The sequence below is a fragment of the Dysidea avara genome, chromosome 11 (genome assembly GCF_963678975.1).
Source record: "Dysidea avara chromosome 11, odDysAvar1.4, whole genome shotgun sequence".
NCBI classification, from domain to species: domain Eukaryota; kingdom Metazoa; phylum Porifera; class Demospongiae; order Dictyoceratida; family Dysideidae; genus Dysidea; species Dysidea avara.
The window spans coordinates 20,755,561-20,778,192 of NC_089282.1; the positions used below are offsets into that span (position 1 = coordinate 20,755,561).

The 22,632-nt window shown below is 36.5% G+C and overlaps 1 protein-coding gene across 1 annotated transcript; it reads left to right on the forward strand.

The window, feature by feature from the left end:
* Nucleotides 1-6,841: 6,841 nt before the first annotated feature.
* On the forward strand, nucleotides 6,842-22,203 carry LOC136237916 (uncharacterized). Its single transcript, XM_066028175.1, has 11 exons — nucleotides 6,842-7,092; nucleotides 7,153-7,518; nucleotides 19,357-19,737; nucleotides 19,797-20,153; nucleotides 20,200-20,388; nucleotides 20,439-20,531; nucleotides 20,615-20,722; nucleotides 20,771-20,821; nucleotides 20,869-21,264; nucleotides 21,317-21,418; nucleotides 21,469-22,203. Exons 1-11 carry the CDS (start codon nucleotides 6,996-6,998, stop codon nucleotides 22,053-22,055), a joined length of 2,727 nt encoding a protein of 908 aa, XP_065884247.1. The 5' UTR covers nucleotides 6,842-6,995; the 3' UTR covers nucleotides 22,056-22,203.
* The last annotated feature ends 429 nt before the right edge of the window (nucleotides 22,204-22,632 follow it).

Sequence of the window (22,632 nt, forward strand, 5' to 3'; positions counted from 1 at the left end):
CCCTGTAGAGATCTCAGCTGCAAAGAAACCCTGTAGAGAGATCAACTACAAACACATCACCCTGCAGAACATTCAGTTATAAACAGATCACCCTGTAGAAAGTTCAGGTACAAACAAATCACCCTATATAGAGTTCAGCTACGTTACTCTGTAGAGAGTTCAGCTACAAAGAAACCATCCTGTAGAGAGTTCAGCTACAAACAAGTTACCCTATGGTGAGATCAGTTTGAAATAAGAGATTTCAACTACAAACAAATCACCCTGTAGAGAGTTCAGCTATGAACAGATCACCCTGTAAAGAGTTCAGCTATACAAGTCACCCTGTAGAGAGATCAGCTAGAAGAAGTCACCGTCTAGAGAGATCAGCTAGAAGCAAGTCACCTCGTAGAGAGTTCAGCTACAAAGAAACCATCCTGTAGAGACTTCAGCTACAAACAAATCCCTTGCATAGAGTTCAGCTGCAAATAAATTACCCTGTAGAGAGTTCAGTTACAAACAAAACACCCTGTAGAGAGATCAGCTAGAAGAAGTCATCTTGTAGAGAGATCAGCTACAAACAAGTCACCTTGTAGAGAGTTCAGTGACAAAGAAACCATCCTGTAGAGAGTTCAGCTCCAAACAAATCAACCTGTAGAGAAATCAGCTAGAGAAAGTCACCTTGTAGAGAGATCAGCTAGAAACAAATCACCTTGTAGAGAGTTCAGTGACAAAGAAACCATCCTGTAGAGAGATCAGCTAGAAACAGATCACCCTGTAGAGAGTTCAGCTAGAAACTAGACACAATATAGGGAATTCGGTTACAAGCAAATCACCCTGTAGAGAGTTCAGCTACAAACAAATCACCTTGTAGTGAGTTCAGCTACAAACAAATTACCTGTAGAGAGATCAGCTACAAACAAAACACCTTATAGAGACTTCAGCTACAAACAAATCAACCTGTAGAGATTTCAGTTACAAACAAATCACTCACTGTAGAGAGATCAGCTACAGCCAAATCACTCTGTAGAGAGATCAGCTACAAACAAATCACCCTGTCGAGAGTTCGGCTACAAAAAAATCACCCTGTAGAGAGATCAGCTAGAAACAAATCACTGTGTAGAGTTCAGCTACAAAAAAAATCACCCTGTGGAGAGATCAGCTAGAAACACATCACCCTGTAGAGAGTTTAGCTACAAACAAATCACCTTGTAGAGAGTTACGCTACAAGCAAATTACCCTGTAGAGAAATCAGCTACAACCAATCACCTTGTAGAGAGTTCACTTACAAACAAATCTACCCGTAGAGATATCAGTTACAAACAAATCACCCCCTGTAGAGAGATCAGATCACCCTGTAGAGAGTTCAGCTACAAACAAATCACCCTGTAGATAGTTTGATAGAAACAAATCACCCTGTAGAGAGTTCAGCAAGATAAAAGTCACTCTGCAGAGAGATCAGGTCACCCTATAGAGAGGTCAGCTAGAAGAAGTCACCTTGTAGAGAGTTCAGCAACGAAGAACCCACTCTGTAGTGAGTTCAGCTAGAAGTTACCCTATAGAGATCAGCTAGAAACAAGTCCTCCTGTAGAGAATTCAGCTACAAACAAATCACCTTGTAGATATTTCAGCTGCAAACAGATCATCCTGTAGATAGTTCAGCTATAGATAGTTCAGCTATAGATACAAGTCACCCTGTAGTAAGAAAAGTCACCTTGTAGAGAGATCGGCTAGAAACAAATCACCCTGTAGAGAGTTCAGCTACAAACAAATCACCCTGTAGAGAGTCCAGTTACATTTCATGATCAAGTCCCTTAGTATGAGAGATCAGCTGCGAACAAGTTATTCAGTAGGGAATAATAGACATGTAATAAATATATGTATATAATTTGTATAATTACTGATAAAACCAAAAACAGAAAAATCCAATGGTAGATCCAGGATGGGACATTTGGGGCAAATGCCCTCCCCTCACCTTGTGGTGGTGCCAGCCATACTTCTGATTAAAATAGCTAGCTATTAAACTATGTCAGTCCAAGATCAGTTTATAAACTCATGAAAATATGCACATTGTAATAGCATTTATTACAAATCCACTTGAAACCAAAGCGAACCAAAGCCAAAATAACTCTGAAATTGTTACCCAGCACCTTGGTGCGTACTAAGCGCCACTAAAAATAATTATCATGTTGCTGTTGTTTCAGACATTCAGAGCCTATAAACAGCTTTTAGGTCACTCCAACAAAATTCCTTGTTTCCCATTTCATTGACCTCAAAAATACATGCGGGCGGGCAGTTCATTATCCATTATTCATTATAAATATTTCCTTCGAAATTCATAACTATCTTACAGGTAAAAGTAGAGTAGAAATATTTAAACTAAGAACCTTAACAGTGGAAAGCTAGCTAAATGGGCTTTCTGAATGCTAAACTAGTTACTGCTATGCTGCCTATGCAGTCACAGGATAAATAATGAATATTGACAGCAATAATGAATGACCATGCGGGAAGAAAATCTGCATGCGAGCGGGAAATGGGAAACAATGAATTTTGTTGGAGTGGCCTTAAGACTTCACAACCACCTGAAAAAATCAAAATGGCAAAATTAACAGTGAGATACTACTAAGAGGTGATTATTTGCTGCTTCAAAAATGCAGCAACTAATAAGAGAATCTGGCTCTCCCCAACCACCTACAACTTGGCCTGTTTGTGCCCCTCCCCTTGCCAACACCTGGATCCGCCCCTGAAATCTGCTTTGTCTTTTTATTCTTCCTGTGGTAAAGAAAAAGGATAAGTTATAAAAGCCCCAAAGCTGGCCTATGGCCAGCTTTGGGGTATACAAATACAAAAAGAAGTGATACCTAATCAAAAACAGCCAAGCTGTAAAAAAAGGCCATGGTGAAAAAAGATGTGAAATCCAAGGTGGCAGCCAAGAAATGGCTGTGATGGTAGGTTAATGGTAAAAATTTTAATAACGACAATTCATGTGAGTTTGTGTTTCGGCACCAAATTCACTTGAATTGTCGTTATTAAAATTTTTACCATTAACCTACCATCACAGCCATTTCTTGGCCGCCACCTTGGATTTCACATCTTTTTTCACCATAGCCTTTTTAGGAGCCGTACCTTTTTTTACAGCTTGGCTGTTTTTGATTAGATTATAAGTAACTGTTCTATTAGCAGGGTATTACATCTTGGTTATAAGCACCCTTGTTCCCAAGGTGGCTCAACTAAGGTATTTGTATAGGTTGTAATTTATCACTTACAAACTGATATTCACTTGTGATAGTAAACTTTGTATTATACATGCATGCATATAACCATATAGGCGGCTTGCATGAAACTTATGTGTTGAGCAAGTGTGAAACCTTTGGCATAGCACTAATAACAGATGTCAGCCAACACATTGATTTGCCACCAGCCATCACAGACATATATAGTTACTTACCGAACAGTGTAACATAAATAGCTATCATAATAGGTTTCCCAACATTCCGGCATGGAAGTGACTATACACAACTCATCCATGCAGCTATCAGCCTGCTGGCACGCGGTTACGAATGACAGTGACGCCGTCCCCAGTCAGTGAAATCATCTCACAAACAGAACACTTCTTATCATAGGCCTCGTGGGTTTAAGGAGGCAGTACCCCAGCATCTGCCTGCATGGCAACTGAAAGATTCCGGATTTGATGCCCATGCAACCATGGCGGGACTCATGTTGTTTCCTTGAGCAAGAAACTTATCATGAGTAGTATTACTCCAGCCACCCAGCTGTAAAACCGGGACAATACTGTATTCGAAGAACAGCCTACTTGGCTGATGCTGTCATCCCTGACCAAAAAATCACGACACTCCAGTTAGGGGGGGGCATACCTACTTTCCGGAACGGGACGGGACGGGACGGAACAATTCCGGAAAATGCTACATTACTACTTTACGGGACGGGACGTAAAAAATAACACTCTATTGGACTATCCTTTGAACTGACAGATTGAGCGACTTTCATGTACCAATATTTGGGCCACCACTACGCCACATCTACCGGGAACGTAGCCTCGGTAGCTACTTCGCTAAAATATAACTCAGCGCGGGGCGCGTGGAACAACATGAATAACGAAGCACGTGTTGACACCTGCAGGTGCAAATTAAGCGCATGGCCACTGCTACAGCAAATCAAGCAACGAACATAATGTGATATTATGGAGCCTACCGTTCCTGTTCCTTACTGTAGAAGCCGTTGTACACCCTACACCATAGATTATCGACATATAATCTATGCCTATACTACCGACGAAGCGACCAGGGATTCTTCAAGGAATTAGTGGAAGTGACTGGGGTTTGTTGCACACCACCAGTCAAACCAAAAGGCGGAGATTTATTCATATACGTTGCTCAAAGCGAGAGACACATAAGTAAGTAGCTTGCTAGTCGTGTTGGTGGCTGATTAACCCAGCATCCCACTAGACAAGGTGCATTATGCACATATCATTAAAAATTATTTCATTGTCTTAGCTAAGCAAGTAGTTATCAACTTATGTTGATTTAGCAGTTCATAACATAAGACCAGGTAAAGTTGATTGCTAGTTTCCTGTTTTGGAGTTTTTTTTAACAGATGCAGGTGGGAGATACATTTTCTAAATGCATGCAGGCGGGCTGGAGGTATTGTCGTATTGATTCATTATGGAATAAAAAATCAACACTGCTAGAATAGAGTGCAGATTGTTACACAACAAAACGAGCATATCTACATAGAACTTTATTTATGTACCATTTATATATGACATGCAAGAACAATAGCTGAATTAGGAGTCAAATGTCCAATAGATTATCTGCAGGTGTAGGTGACCTCCCTTGTTTCTTTATTTGCATTTTAAATAACATTGCAGTACCTAGTGGGCCTATGCATAAAGAAAGAGCAGTGCCAGACTTCGTATTTTTGTCTGAATGCATGTCTCTACTATCAAATACTGACTCAAAAGTGACTGGCCATTCACACTCTCCAGCTATCAACCTCCTTTTGTGTCAGTGTTACAAATGATATGGACAATCTTCATTAATTTTATAAAAACATAGAGAATCTATTTCCACGGGCACTACCACCAATCAACCAACCAACCATCAAATTGTATTGGCATGATTGGTGCAGGCCTACTGCTGCTCCATTTTACATAGTGGATATGATGAATACAATACTCCTCATATTGTTGTATACCACAATGGACTATTATGTATGCAAGCCTTGGCCTTTCAACCTTGTAAATTGGTAACCAAATACCGATACAGAGTGATAGAGGAGCTAATTGTATTTTTAGCTATACAATAGCTTTTAAATCATCATCCCAATCGCAATATTTTATCACCAGCAATCAAGATTGTGGAATCCTTTACCAAATCCTGTGTAATAGATGTGAGATGTCCAGAGTAGCTATAGAAATTTTGTGAGGGACACCTTAATTCTTTAGCTACATACTTATGTGCACAATCAGTCATACTGAGCTGGTGAAGCTCAGTATAGCTATAAATGAATAACACCGGATCAGATTTACACAACCCATACTTACTTATGTGTCTCTCACGTATGAATGGCAGTGTACCTGCTAAGGTTACTCCCAACTCCTTCAGTAGAAGAATTGTTGCTGCTGTACCCTATGCGTATGTCATGTACCTTGTGCCAGCAATAAGGCATAGGGATTTTATTTTTTATTTATTGTTTGCTTTACAGCATACATACAACAAGATATATACAGTATAAACATTAGTAGTCCTTAAAATCTAGTGTAAGCTGAAGGTCCACTGGCATCCAGTGCCAGTGGCCAGGAGTAAGTAGTTATTAAGATTAGTTATAGTTACTTATATCGTATTATATAAAACTCATTTAAAGCAATGGTTACAGATGATCAAAGTTGGGAGGTTTGGGGGACAAACAAAAGAAAAAGTGCATGCATTATCAGGATCAAAATTTAGTTCAAAATGATTCCATAGAAAGTTTGTAAGTTTGTATTTGATAGTAGGTAGGCTAAGATTGTAATTTATTATTGGTAAAACATTCCATATACGAGGGAGTCTGTTGACATAGAAGTTGCTGCTGGAAACATTAGTATATACTTCTTATGTGTTGCAGTTTATAGCTAGATCCTGATCGTGTGTTTCCTGAAGTGAATTTAACAATATTATAGTCAGTGATATTGAACGCATTTGTAAGGGTTTTGAGGTTTTTTTTTTAACTTTATGTCATCAGATGTCCAAAACATACATTAAAGACAAAATTTTGAGCTCAAGTATTCGAGATTTATAGTTGCTGGTATAGTCATTCAGTATGTACTTCATTGTGCGACACTGAAGCTGTTCTAGTTTTTTGATATCTTTTAATAAATATGGTTTCCATAGTGTTGAACAAAACATTAATTGGGATCTGACTAGTGATATATAGATGTTTCTTGGTTTATGTTAGTTGAAACAGAACGTCATAATAATCCTAACAACCGATAAGCCTTTGATATTATGTGTTGGTGGTGGGGTCTCCAGTCTAAATCTGATGAGATAATGATACACAGATCTCTATGAGTAGTCACTTTGGATATAACATTGTTGCCTATACAGTAGGATGTTTGCAGGTGAGGTTTCAAGGACATGGATGGCAGGTTCCATAAAGTTATTCGATCAGGTTTAACTGATGACCTTTCATCTGTATTAAATCATAATCATTCGTTTCAGCTGTGTGCCATGTGCTCTCTTAGATAGCACCTGCAGGTGTGAGCAGGTGCACAGCACGTGCTTCTTTATTTCACGCGCCTCGCGCTGAGTTATATTTTAGCGAAGGAGCTACCGAGGCTACATTCCCGGGCATAGTGGTGGCCCAACTATTGGTACATGAAGGTCGCTCAATCTGTCAGTTCAAAGGATAGTCCAACAGAGCGTTATTTTTACGTCCCGTCCCGTAAAGTAGTAATGTAGCATTTTCCGGAATTGTTCCGTCCCGTTCCGGAAAGTAGGTATGCCCGTTAGGGGAACACCCCGATGATATTACAACTTATAAACCGCGTTCACGGCAGCAGTGATCAGCGCCAGCTGCAGTACCAAATGGCTGGTTACAAGACGATAATATTCGTTTTCAGTAAGTCTGATAATTTTTGTTCCTCCTGCATATCATTTTGTACGTGTTTGCTTTTGGTAGTTACCAGCGGATTTTGCCATTCGTATGTGCCACCAAACTTTCAGACAAGCGCGCTTTGTGATGCTCCCGATATCACAACAGTGAACTTCCATGAATATGTAGAAATACAAGTTGGATCCAATCGCACTTTTTCGTGCGTAGTTTACTCAGATACTCCACTCAAGGAGGGGTATCCTAAGTGGACCAGGCGTTTTCCTCTTCCAGATCACGTGATAACTACAGGAGAGTGTCCCACACTATCCAATACAACATGTAGTAATCTAACGCTAATAAATGTGTCACAATCAGATGGATCAGGATACTATACCATAACTGCTGAGAATGAGTGTGGAAGTGATAACTTTACTGTCAATGTGGAAGTAGTGAGTGAGTCGGCATTGGATAATGCCTAGACTTCCTATGTACATCGTAGCAATAGCTAGACTGTGTGTATACATCATAGCAATCAGATAGTATAAAAGTATAGCCCTTTCCCCTGGACAGAGTTAACAAGCTACATATGTCCTTTGGTAAAATCACACATTAGTTATGTACATATTAACAAATACCACATACATGGCAAAACATGCTGAACACATGCAATGCATGACTATACCAAAACTTCAAGTGCACAACATATAATATTTGTTAGCCAGCTAGGGATTTATCCGCAACAAACTAATCATTGTGACTTATGAATGGAATTAATACTCTCAAATGTTTATAAAGTAAAAACAATAGATACTGTAGTTTGTGACTTGGAAATAAAGTGATGACTATATAAAGTAAATGTGGCCTAAACTAGCCACTCAATTCCACTTTTAAATATTCATTGCCTATTTTTTATGCTTCAAAGATTGTGTTCCTGCGATAATCATTTATTGTTCCATTAGTTGATTGATTTTCTAAGAAATTTAGTTTGCTGTATAAACAATGCAGCCACCTTGAAAATTCCCAAACCTGTTATTTTTTTTGAACAAAAAAGTACCTTCCCAATGTAATGTAAGCTAAGTGGTAAGGAAAAACTTGATTCAAAGGTAACCTGTATTTGAATATAAGTTAAAAGTGTGATATCATGAATTATGCAATGAGGGGAAATGTATAAGTGTTGACCCCCAGACATGATGTGGTTTAGATCATACCCTTTGTATGTATACAGCTCACTGCTCCGGGATATGAAATCTGGAGCGGTGACCTTTAATAAACATTTTAATGTCGCAAAAGGCTTGCAACATTGCTGTTTGCTAGAGGTATTACATTTTGTTTGCTTTTTTACATTTTATCAGGGAAAGAAGCCAAAGGCTAGATGTATTTTTCAATCGTATACCATAAGTACAGTCAAACATGCAAATACTCCCAATTTTAATTTATAGAATTTTGTGTGGGGAGATTAATATATTAACCATATAGAGTATTGTGTATAATCGTAGTTCTATCAAGTTAAATTCAGTATGTGTATGGACAAAAGGTTTGCTAATATTTGAAGAAGAAATTAAAAGCTTTAGAGGATAGTCGATTGTTATCTTGTAGAAAGTTGATCATTTTCAAGTCCACTCAATAAGTTCGTACTTGTTGTGGTGCTGAAGTAAAATGTGTAGTATACCTGTTAAAGCGAGGCAGCATATGAGAAATGTAGCACTCAAAAACTGTTCGAAATGACACACAGGTGTATGTGTCCTGAATTTAGAAAACCTTTTGGCACATAAACTTTTAAAATAACACCACCACAAGGTGGCTACACTATCTGGCTAATTTTCACACTAACTTTACCTCCAAGTGCTGCACTTGCACACCTCACTATCCCACCCTCCACCTCTTTGTAAGGACTTGTGATCCAACAATACCCATGAAAACACCTATCTAAATTGGCAAAAAATGAAGAGGTTGCTTCTTGTACTCTAAATGGTCTGAGAGGCCATAAATGTCTTTATCTTAAAAAATTCTCTCCCTGGTTGGTGAATTATTACCATTTAAAATACAAATGCCATTTATCTACGATGCCCAAAAAGGTAGGTTTTCCAAAATCTGGTCGTATATATATATATATATATGTGTGTGTGTGTGTGTGTGTACGTGTCATGCTGTATCCGTCTCTTGCTTACTCTTTTGCATGCTATAAATTGTCTAATAGCACTCACAGCTTTCATACATACATATCTCTGTTCTTACTAACTATGTTTATAGTTTACGAATAAAAATGAAAGTAACCAATTGGTACGATAAACTTCTAAAGTGCTGCTATAGATGCATTGAATGTGCAAATGGTCTTCTTATTTATAGCGATATTATTGTTATGCATGTGGCTGTTCAATTTCACAATTTAAAGTGATATATCTCTCAGTCAACACCTATGGTTGTAACTAACATACTATTATTATTATTCATTATGTTGAAATCGCTCATAGTATAATTCCCTCAATTGGCACTTCCTTTAAATGATATTTAAAATATGCTGGTACTTATTGTACAGTGTACATTAACTGTAAAGGAGTTTCTTGCAGAAATGTTTTGTGGTCTATCCTTGAATAATTTAAGTGCTGTAATATTGTTGTTGAGTCAAAGATGTTGTACATCTGTTTAATTGTGGTATGCAACATACTGCTGTTGCAGAATAAAGCCTCTACTACATTGCATGTAGTAGTTTAATGGCTTTAAACTATTGTGCATACACATGTAAAGTTTTAATTTGTAGTGTTGGGCAAGTTACTTTTTAAAAGTAACTAGTTACATATTACATATTACTTGCAACTGAACTATTTAGTTACAGTTACATATTACCCATAAAATAAAGTAACTATAATAATATTACATATTATATTACTTTGTGTCCACAGCCTTGAGCTGTCACGTGTGAAACTACCACCTTATCACGTGACATGATTGCGTTGTTGGACAATGTGCAAATCTTGGTTATAAGTAAGAAGCTGGTGAATAAGTTTCATTCAGTAGGCTTCATTACTTTGTTGTGGCTAGGCATTACTCAGTGGATTACTAATGAGATTAGTAACTTCTCTACTTGTAGTAATAATATTACATAATATTAGATTCGTTACAGTAACTATATTACTTAGTTACCACAAAAGTAATAATATTATGTAACGCTTTACATAAGTAGCACGTTACTCCCAACACTGTTAATTTGTTTGTTAAAAATTGAAATCGTGATTGTGAGATGATGGAAAACTATGTATACCACTTTGACACCAAGGGGAATCACAGGGTGATATTTTCACATATTGTCCTGACCACATATGATATTACCCTGTTGTTAGGCGAGATCATGATATATGACAGATTCATGGGAAATGTTGTGCAAACTGTATACAGGTTGCCACTTTCTTTGTGTGTGCTTGATAGTTTCTCTTACTAAGGTATGTACTTTGTTAACATGCAGTATGTACTGCTCAAATGAATGTTGTCTTGTGAGAGTGAGAGCAAATGAAGAACTTGCTAATTGAAGGTTGTGGTACCCATTTTGCTCTCGAGTACCCAAATGAAACAGGATGAAGCGAAATGGGTGCCACACCCTTTAATTGGAGAGTTATAATTGCTCAGACTCTTGCGAGATGATGTTACATTTGAGCTGTACTGTAAACACTCCATACCTTTCCAGTGGAACCATAGCTGATTATGCATTGTCTGTTTCAGAAAAGAGCTTATCTGATACAGATCCTTTAGTATTTCCTGGTCTGCCCGTCTCTTCTTTGTTACAGAATAGAATGCCAAGTCACTCCTTTACTCAGCTATGCACCAAGCTATTTTACTTCACAGACCAGACACTCATGCAAATTCTAAGAATTGCTTCTTGAAAAACCATGCCAATAGCAGCAAAGATCTATTTTCTTAAAATAGAAGTGAAGCCAAGATGGAAGTCACACTGAAACTGCTGAATTGACCAAAGCAGAGGTGAAGTACATAATTTTGCAGCATGGAGATACATGTGCAGGCCAGTCATGGTGGTTAAGGAAAGCAACCAAGTGTTCAGTCCTTGTTTCCTTATTTTTACACAAACCAATTGCAACAATTATTACATATATAGAAACACACTATGTGCATCTAAAATGATGGCCCTTACCATACGTTTTGCCCTAAATTGTAATTTACTGCTAATCATGGGATGCACATGGAAAATGTGGCGTGTCAAGCCTGAGGCAAAGCCAAGTGCTGTAATAGTCTTGAGACTTCTTCAGAGCATTCATCTTGACTACTCAAACCACTTCGGTTTTTGCCCATCAGTAAGTGTCTACTTGTAGTTGTAGAACAATCAGCCAAGATTATTATTTAGGCTATAGTGTCAGTGCCACACACGCACATACACACGCACGCACGTACACACAGATGCTGTGTGTGGGACTGTTTTCATGAATAATTTACCACACAAACATGTACCCATACTGCACCCTTGCTATGTACTGTATGGAGAATACAACACACTTTGGCTCCCATGCAAAGTATGGCCACAAAAAGATTAGAGGTTGGGTATCAATCCTAACATTTCAGAGGCTTGATTCACAGGCTATCTCTATACTCTACATCACATTTGAAAACAGAAATATTTGGTGCAGGCAACCAAATTGGTTCCAAATGCCTTGCTCTTTTCAATTCCTTATTCTGTAAGCATATAGTGAATTTTGCAGAGTTTATAGCTGCTACAGAACATACCTACATACGGTAGAGTACCTAACTGACAGTTGATTAGGTAGTAGTTAAATTTAGTGTGTATTCCTAGTTGATTAATATGCTTAAGGCTCTACTTTGACTATTTAGTCCATGAGACTCTGTGTACATCTTGTGTTTACAACTATATATTTGATACTCAAAGTCATTGGTAGGGCTGCAATTGCCCATCGTGCAGATTACTTTCGTGGTAGACTCTCATGACAAAATAGATAAGTGCTTGTCTTGGGATCACTAGAATTTCACATGTTGTGAAAACATGCAATGATGACATTTTCTCACATGCTATCAAAATAGAACAAATGGCAGCATGTACAAATTTGCCATTTTAGCAGTATTTTCACAATGAATTCTGAGCAGCCACATAGGTGCCATTGGTATAAACAATTCTTGGAATTTTACCAACTTTGGGGCATTCTAAATATGGCATCTCTAATTAAAAGTACCTACTCATTTCCATCTAATAAAAAGCATTTAAGTCATCACTTCTGGATATTGTTACTGTAGCTAGTGCATGAAGTTTCACAGGATTCATAATAGTAACAATTTCTGGTAATTGTATATATACCAGCATGTAAATGGAAATGTTATACCTAGTGAGAATTTGTCGGTTTGTACTACCAGGAGATTGCAGCTACAACCCAGAGTTACCATTTATGGTTGCTACTCCATAACTCATTAGTTAGTTGACATATATGGTAGTTCTTAAACTTGAGTTTGCCATTCTGGCAGCCTTTCCACTGCCTAATAAATGTTTTCATGAATCTCATGTTCCCAAGTTCCCTTTTGCAGCTGCACTTGTTCTAAATGCTATATTTTAAAAATCTGGCATTCAGTGACGTAGCTTTACTCTCAGCAGTTCAATTGTTTTAGGTAAACAAGAGTACTAGTTATGCTTTAATAGTTAAACAAGAGTAGTTGCTGCTCTAGCAGGCTAAATGAATGAACAGCTAGATAACTTATCTACAGTAGCTAGCTAGTACCCGTTACTGAAAAGTAACGTGTAATAGAAATGTTATTAGTTACTTGTAAAACAAAGTGCCATACAACAGACGAAAGGAAACTTAACAAATCTACACTTCATCAGTATTGACGAACTAACTATTAACGAAAATCGACGTGGGTAATATGCAACTGTAACGCATTTAGATAGCATGGCAATAACAAGTAATAAGGTAGTACATTACTTTTTAAAGATAACTGCCCAACACTGGTACATGGGTTCTCTGCAAAGATTCCCCCAGCCCCACTAAAAATTTTGTTTTCAGGCCTGCTGAAGTACAAGGCGCCATATATATATAGTTTGGTTGTTTTCCATATTATAAGGGATACTGCAAAATACTCTAAACTATCACTAGTGCTAGTGCAATGTGAAATAAACTCTGTATTCAAGATTGTTCATAAAACGCAATGCAAAATAAATACAACTGGTACTCTATGCAAAAAAAATTGGAAAATATGGAAAGGGATAATAGATCGTCAAAGATTTACTGGCCAATTACCACCTAATTTCCTACTACAAAATAGTTAACAGCCAATTACTCTAATACAGCAGTCTAATAAACTCTTTTGAAGACAAAAAATAATGCCATCAGATAGGATTACACTTCATGCCTGTCAAAGTGTCAGTTTACAAAATGTATGCTTACCCTACCACTAGATGTACAGAGCCTTTTCCAACTTCTAATACAATATTATTATATCACTTTTACGGTATGCTAATGCCACATTTATTTGTTTTGTTTACACTGGTCTAGTAATGGATGATACATATCATCACAACATCTTAAATATCATCAACTCATTTTTCAGGAGGTTGCCAAGTACATAATATTATACTTTTCAATTACGTATAGAGCCAGAAGTATTAGCAAAGATACAACCAAAATCAAGAGATATATATGTAAGCATCTGAAGGAAATTTCAGATTTAGCCCATGGATCAGATACAATTTCAAAGTATATAAATTCTAAAGTTTTCTTTGATGGGGGACCATGTTCCCATATCCCCTACAGCTTGGCGTACTTATGCATGTTGCATTGTGTCCATTGATGATCAATTCTGAGTGACATAGTGTTAGAGAGTTTTACTGGCATGTTTACGATAATACGACTAACTGATATCCATGCTAAAACAGTCAAGCTGTATAAAAATGGTGTGGCCTTCAAAAAATCTGGGTTGTGAAATCAAATGTGGCACCCATGATGATGTTAATGATAATAAATCCACAAAGTCATTATTAAAATTTATTATCATTGCAGCCATTTCATGACCACCACCTTTGATTTCACAACTATTCACCCACACTTTTTGAAGGCCACATCCTTGTTATACAGCTTGGCTGTGGATTTTATATTTTAAATATACCGGTATACCCCAAATCCAACCATAAACTGGCTTAAGGTTTGTTTTTTACACAAATCATTAGATCCTTTGGCTTGGTAGTATCAGGTATTTTTCTGTATTGGTAGAGCACTAATTTGTCATGTCATCATCATTGTATCTATTAGATAAGAAGAACAATATCAATAATTTTGTGCTTGCTTGTTCATGGCTATATAAAGTTGTGTTATAGTGCCTGTATTTATTTGCAAATAGTGTTTTATAACAAAGTAAATCCTTTCCAAGGTAAGTATATGCATAATTCTGTTATTTGTCTATTAAGATTTTGCAGTGACTGTTCTATTAGAGTATCTTGATTTTTCATGCAAAACATGATAAGTTGTAGTTGCTCAATTTTTAACAAAGCAAATCCTGCACCTTTTTATGCTAGAATATGATTTCCAGCCTGTTGTCACAAGTTTTACTAGCAATAGTCCTTATTATGAATCTACGATGATGATTGGCACGACTACTGGTAGGTCTTAATAGTAGTGCACTACCCTGGCGATCTGTACCAAAATAGTTACAATAGAACACATAAAATGTTCTAGAATTGTAATGCTCTAATAGAATGCACATTTTTTCAAAGATTTCCACTTAAAATGATCTAGAACTGTTAGGCTCAAAAAGTATGGTTGCAAGGTATATTTATTGGCCGCCCACGCAATTAGTCGATCACTCTTCACAAAGGGTCTGGCATCCCACTAAAACACTGTTTTATAACTAGACTTTCCATGAAAGGGTTTAGTGGCAAAACTGTAACAAATCCATCCTAAGGCTGCAGCACATGTTGCTGTCAGACCTTCAGTGCTGGTCACTGTAAAGTGCTAATAATGATAATAATAATAATAATAAATTGTCTGCCCACACAATTAATTACATTGATTACATTATCATTACAAGTGCAATTTACACACATAAACTTTAGGTTATTTTCTTTCCCTCCTCCCCTGTTCTGAAGACCTGAAGAATATCGGTTAATACCGGCATATTGGTTACGGGAATAGGCAAATAATCGACATCGGTAAACATGAAAAATGCATATCAGTACAACACTAAAGTTAAGTGAGGTGATCAGCCGTGATAGCAGTGGTTCAGTGGTTAAGGATTTGGTTGTTCAGTAAGGAGATCTTTCTTATCGACATTATTCATGCACCTAGGCCAACAGTGACTGTTCTATTAGAGTATTTTGAACCCACAATTTAAAGTTGTTTGGTTTTTGCCATGTAACTCTGTAGCTGTTAATGCGATTTCTTTTATATCACAAAAGGTTTGAGCTATGATGGTTAACATATACACATACCGATTTTAAAGGTATTCCCATAAGTGGTTTACCCTGTAGGTGTGACAACAAGTTGGTCTTTTTCAATGCAAATAATAACGGTGGGCAATATGTCAATCATATCAAGAAATTCAAATATTTTACTGATGTCGACATGCACAAATGTTATCAAGATACACTGTAACAAGCACAATGTGTTATAGTTGCTGTTACCTTCGTAAGTATGATGCAACATCTTGCACAAAAGAAACATCATGGATATAGCTCAGGCATACAATACTAGGTATTGACAACCAGCTACTATGCAGTAAATCAGCATTCTTGCAATTTGAAAACAAATAAATTATTGGATAGGCAGGTCAGTTAGTTTGGAGTAGTTGTGAGTTATTCAAGAGACATATTGCAATATTAGTAGTTATTGAGATAATGTGCCAAAAAATTATCAATATTTGTTTTTGAAGATATCACCCACCCCTAGTAATAATCATCCATACATCTATGACTATTAATCAGATTTGCACCAAACTTGGTATGTAATTGTGTCGCAATATGCTCTTAAAGTGTACCAAAACTCAAGAAAATCAAGGTACGCATTTACATTTTATAATGGTTTTGTAAAGTGTGTGAAAAGAATAATCTAAGCTGAAAAACAAAGAAATTAAGCCGAATGTTGAAGGCCAGGCAATCTTGCTCAAATTTGGTATGTGGAGTGCTGAAGGTGGAGGGAATTTGCATATAAAAATGATTCCAATTCAAGAAGGGAACATGCAGCTACGTTTACATTTAAATTGTGTTTTGCTTCTTCCTGTATATACTCACAGTGTGGCGTGCTGGTTTTCTTGGCCGCACAACACACTACCGTGTGTCTTGATATGACTAATTTACTAGACATGTAGGAGCAACCAATATTTATCTAGAAACATTTAAGCAGGGACACATTGAAGATGGTTTCCAGATTTAGTATTAAATTATAGGTGCATGCAATGTTTGGGGCACACTTCCCATCTGCTGACAGATTTTTGCAAATCAAAACATGTATGGGATTTGTAAAATTGAGCATTTCCAAATTAAAAGTTTTCAAAACACTGTATTTTATCAAAAACTATTAATAATTATGCATTAAATATATCTATTATATATCTGTTTTATATCCTTTTCATAACCTCAGCTTGGTGAAATAGGCTGATCAAAGAATCTCATCATTCCTTGTGATTTCTTCTCCAATGAAATTAAGTGTATTTTATACTCCACACACAAATACTGATTTACAACCTTTAACTTGCATAATCCCTTCAGTGTACCATCCAACAAAAGAAAGCTCTTGAGTTTCTCTATCCAATGCCGACTGTAGCGTTGCCATAGTGACAATTATTTACTGCTGCTGATGTCATAATGCACACTCCATACATTAAGCTATAGGAAAATTTAATCACCTTGGTTGATAAATCCCAAGTTGCTAATTCACTAAAATTAGTATCAAACTGCGCAGAGAAGGATGTTTAATAAGACTCCAACCGTATTGAGTACAAAACACAGGTTAGTTTCAGAGATATGTTGTAAAACATGCCAAAAACATGTGTTTTTATGGGTGCTCTGATTTTGCAATATAAGGTTCCTTTCTAGCTTTCCCTTCATTGCTACACAAATAACTAACACATCACTCGAATCACCTTTTATCAAGGAATCTGATGAGTCACATCTTGTGTCTGTTAACCAACGTACACGTGGATCTTGTTTAGAAGACGGTGTTGTGTTTATATGAAACAGGCAAAACCTATGCAAAAATCCATGATATGGAATGGCAAAGATTCATAATTTCATGGCGGTATAAACTATTTTCAATATATGCTATTAGCCTTTAAGTCATTAATGTCAATATGGTTTATTGCTGGTCAGTTATTTTAGTGATCTAAGAGCATACGGTATCTAAATTCTCCAATTGTAATGAAATAATTCTTTAAGTTTCTAGTTAGTTTTACATTTATATTATTTTTAACGCCCATTGTAATTTATTGATCTGTTATGAATGTTCTATTAGAGTAGTTTTGACAGCCCTATTAGAATACATCTGACTGCTCTATTAGAGTATCTTGGTCTTTATAAATATGCCTCTGCATTTAAGCAATATAATTCTCTTTGGCTATAGCTTGCTCTATCTACTATCTGTATTAAAGGTATTCCTTTATACTGTTAGCTAGCCACTTAACCACTTCTTTATCAGGCATAATTACCAGTACAGAAAGGCTGCCAAGTAAATAATCAACTGTTGTACACCTTCTAAATTGTAGGTGAGATTATTAATGCTTTTTTGTTGATTTGATATTATGTCAAAGAGAGTTGAGGTTGAGCTGACATGTGCAAAAGTGCATGCAGTTTGTATAAGCATTTTATGCTAAGGGGATCTGGGGGTATGCCCCCCAGGATTTAAAGTTCAGAGATTGTAAATGATGGCTATTATGACACACAAAACTCTTCAGCTGTCTAAATAAAGTATCTTACTTATTTTTCCTTGTACTTGTAATTGTGTGACTGTTCTATTAGAATTTTTGACTGCTCTATTAGAGTATCTTAAAACTAAACTGTGCAATTGCACATTTTCTTACTAATAAAGTTAATTGCTATACTATACTTGGGCTTTACCATTGGCTATAATGATATAGACTTCTGTATCTGTATGTACTACCACTACTGGAAGCCTTGTTGGCTGCATACAGTAGATATTTAACCAGGATCGTGATAACCCCCTAAGAGATCAAACCATTTATTGCTTTAATTGTTCTATTTGAACACCTGGTATTGTCTAATTTGAGTGGTTAGAATTGTTACTGAACTTTCAACCTCTATTGTAACCTTAACACTGTTAGATGATATGCCATAGAACTAGAAATTCTCAAGAGATAAAATTAACTATGTTCACTATACTTAACAGTGACAGACTCAATACCTTATGTACTGAGTAACAGATTTAATCACAAATGTTTAAACTACAATAACTCCTCATATCTGAACATAAGTGTTTCTACAAGTAGCAAAGTGTTCAAATAAGTGGTTCATCCACAAGCATAGTGTATGCACTTTCTCTAATAGAACACACAATTGCAACAATATACTCTAATTTAACAATCGCTATATGGAATTAAATGTTGTAGTAGCCAAAGATGTGACTGATGTATAGATTACCGTCTTGTAGATACTGTAGCTTGGATAAATAAATACTGATGCTTGTTTTGTCTATTATACTTTATAATTGTATGTACACCACCCTGTAAGCACAATATCATATGAAACTTTTTAATGTTGTGGAGGATTCTTTCATATTATCTCAAAAGAAAAGTGGAGAATTGTACAGCATGATGATCAAGAAAGGGTTTGGGGCCCAACCCCCAGAAATTATTGTGTTTTGATGTCTTCATCCTTTAAGTTTACGGAAATGTACATACATGCTAGTAAGTATAAATTCTCCAACATTCAAACTACATATGCCCTAATTCTGTGCTGTTATAACAGAAACAGGGTCAGCATGATGGTTAATATTGATTTAAGACATCACTGAAATTTGAAGAAACGTATAACACTAATATAGTCTAAAGAGATTTCCTGTATAATGGTGCCATCTAGCAAGCTATATATAGGAGCAGTTAGCCTGTTTGTGGTGGTATACTGTATGGCTGGTTAACTGATTGTTCTATTAGAGTGTTAATGCTTATATATGAGTATTCACATGCTTGCATGGTCTCACTTCTCAAGTTAGTTGCTTGATCAGTTTTGGAAACCTCATGTTTATGTACACATGAGTAGCAGTCTGTGCATATACATGTACTTGCACTTGTATACATGTGAGCCCAGTTGCTGTCACTACTAAATTGTACTTGTTTTATTTTTAGAACATCCTCACTATTGTCTGAACGCAACTGAACTTCCTCCATTGTTAACCCCTCCTTCAAATATCTCAACAGTAGAAGGACAAACTGTATTTATTACTGCTACTTATAAGGGTGACTATGACATTGATGATCTTCAGGCATTTTGGATTGTTAAGACTCCAAATAGTAAAGATAACCAGTACATTCTCCCAAATGATGATCCACCCAAAGGATACCATGCAGCAGTACAACGATGTCCTGTTACTAATGCAAGCTGCTGTTATTTTAATATCTCGATTATGGTAGATTCGGTAATGTTTAATCAATCAGGCACTGAGTTGAAGAGTGCAGCTAGCAGGCCAAATGATTTGACAAAATATACTCTGGGATATAGTAGAATTAGTAAGTTAGTTTAGAATAGTATGAGTTTGTCATGTACAGTTTTATTGCTTTACTATTAGAAGTGTACAATATACCTACCATCATTGGTGTTCCTGGAAAAGAATGCAGAGACCTCACTACGGGCCATTCTGCCACATTCACTTGTACATACAATGCTAGTTCTGATCCAACCATAACCATTACAATGTGGAGTGTGAATGGTGTACTGTTAACACACAACACCAGTCATTACACAATGATTACTGAGTATGACGTTGATCAGCTTGATCAAGTTAAATCAATGTTGATCATATCAAATGTGAATCATGGTATCAATGGAACATACACTTGTTGGTGTGAATATAATAAGTCATTGATATATGGAAATGAAGTGTTTAGATCTAATCCTGCAAGTGTGTGCCTCAGAGTTGCTACAGGTATAGACCAATGTATTAAATTAGTATAATTATCAGTTGTACACAGGATCTAGTCATTCATCAATTGAACTATGGCAACTCATATCAGCAGTAGGAGGAGGGATACTTATCCTCATTACCCTAATAGTAATTATATTACTGACATGTTGTTGTTACCGTAAGTGTAAAACAAAGTATGATGACTTGAACCCAGGTTTACAAGATGTCAATGATGAAAGAGCACCTTTATTAAATGGTACAATAACATTTCTATATGTATCTTTATAAATATTTGCTGCTTACTAGGTGAAAATGTATCTACAAGGCCACGACTGGTACAAGGCAAACCATTGCTGAATGTTGCAGCTGCAACAGAAGACGTGGACTCTAACAGCAGTGGTAAACAATGTAATATTTCTGCATAGATGTTTGTGTATTGCTTGAACCCTTCCTTACATGTGCTCAAATTTTATTTGTAATAGAAGATGAGCTACATCAAGTTGATCCTTCACTTTACAACCAGCAACATCGTCAGGGAACAGATATTTTAGAAATTGATAGTAATAAGGCTCCATCACAAGCTCCCAGTGGTACGTTCACACCGTTTATCTCACAGTAATATTGATGCATTGGTTTAGGTACTACTGAGCCGGTGAGGCAGAATCCTTCAGTATTGCCAGAAAAACCAGGTTATCAGAAATATAATTTACATCTGTTAATTACTTTTATTGTGTAGACAAACTAATTAGTGGTCAAACTTCAAATGATTTTGAGGAGGGTTTAACCCCCAGTCACCAGAAGTCCCTTCAACAACCTGGTAGTAGCATGGTCACTGGTGCTGGTAACTTTGAGACTGTTCAAGAGGATGCACATAAGAAAGATCAACAACAACATGAGGGTAGCAATGGCTTCTCAGCTCCTCAACAAGTTGTTGTTTCAACTACTCCATCCCTTGAGTCAGCTAACCCACACACTACAGTCTCAGGTAGAGACGGGAGAACATTGGTACAAGAGGAAACATCAGTTAGTCAGCCATCTGTTACTGAAGTTGATGATGAAGTCACAAATAACATTGTAATTGGTGGAATTGTGCGACCATCTCTAAAGCGCTTGTCAACTTCCAAACCAATTGGTACTGTGTAAAATAATTAAAATTTTTATCATAATTTGTTCTCTTATCACAGATAGTGAAAGAGAAGCACCAATCTCAGGAAAGCCAGTTCCTGACAATCAAGAATCAACTGTAATACAAACTGTAGTTGAGTGTCTTCCCACCAATGAATCTGGTAATTGCGATAACTTTGACATCAATAATGAATGAATGTTTTTTTTTTAGATGCCACAAATAAAGTTTTCAATGACATAGCTGTGGAATTCACTACATCAATTAATTTGGATACATTGCTACCTTATTTATTGAAGCACCAAATGTTAACTGATGACGAAGTTTATGTTTGCCAGTCTCAAGTGACTCCACCATCGCGAAGAGCTCAAGAACTTCTAAAGTATTTAAAACATAAAGGAGACAAAGCTGATTTAAAGTTGCTGTGTTGTTTATATAAAGAAACTACACACATTGGACACAAAGATGTAGCAGTTAAGCTTATGAATGTAATAAAATATCATGGTGTTGACAACAAGCTGATATGTCCAACTTGTAACTGTGATATCCCAACTTTAGATGTCCTTGACGAAGTAATTGATGTAGTATGTGCATCTTATCCACCTGAAAACTGGGAAGATCTAGCTATTGCTTTACAATGCAGTGGTCAAGTTATTCAGCAAATTGGAGAATTAGCTGATGGGACACGACGTGTTCAAATGATACTACAACATTGGAGAAAGGTCAACCCACAAGCTACTAAAGAAGTTCTTGCAGCTAAATTTCACGATACCAATCTAGACTTTGTACTACTGAAATAAAAGTGTAGCGAACGATGACAGACTTTTGTATGGTTTTTACAGGCTATCAGTTTGATTGTACTATTAGAATGGTTACTGTTTTTTATACACTTTGACTCATTGTGAATGTTAATATAATATAATTACTGTGCAGATGTCTAGATTTGAAGAGTATAACATTGCATGCATCATTAAAATAATTAATATTGGTGTAAATACTAAGGGCTTAAGTTGTTTTGAGTAGTATAAATAATGTGTGCATGTATCACTATGGAGGATAGCTTAGGGATGAATGTATATTGTTTTTGAATGTTTTGTTAGATGAAACACCTAAAATCATTGGCAAGCTGAGCAAGAATGTAGAGAGTTGTCTTGATATATGCTACAGTTCTTCGTAACCATTGAATGATATGCATGGTACATTATTATACGTGCACTGGCCAGTTTATAACACATGTACACGTGCACAATACCAGCTACTATACATTGAGATTACTGGGTATGGTTAGTATAATTATGGAAATCAATTGTCTAGCTATTGATCTCATTCATAACATCTCATGGATCATGAACAAGGAAATCCTCAGGAGGAGGAGGA

What these genes read in the sequence shown, in the direction of transcription:
- LOC136237916 (XM_066028175.1), top strand. Translation starts at nt 6,996, where the DNA reads ATGATATTACAACTTATAAACCGCGTTCACGGCAGCAGTGATCAGCGC. An exon ending in GACGATAATATTCGTTTTCA is followed by an intron (nt 7,093 to 7,152) that starts GTAAGTCTGATA and finishes TGCTTTTGGTAG; the next exon opens with TTACCAGCGGATTTTGCCAT. An exon ending in GTCAACTTCCAAACCAATTG is followed by an intron (nt 21,265 to 21,316) that starts GTACTGTGTAAA and finishes CTCTTATCACAG; the next exon opens with ATAGTGAAAGAGAAGCACCA.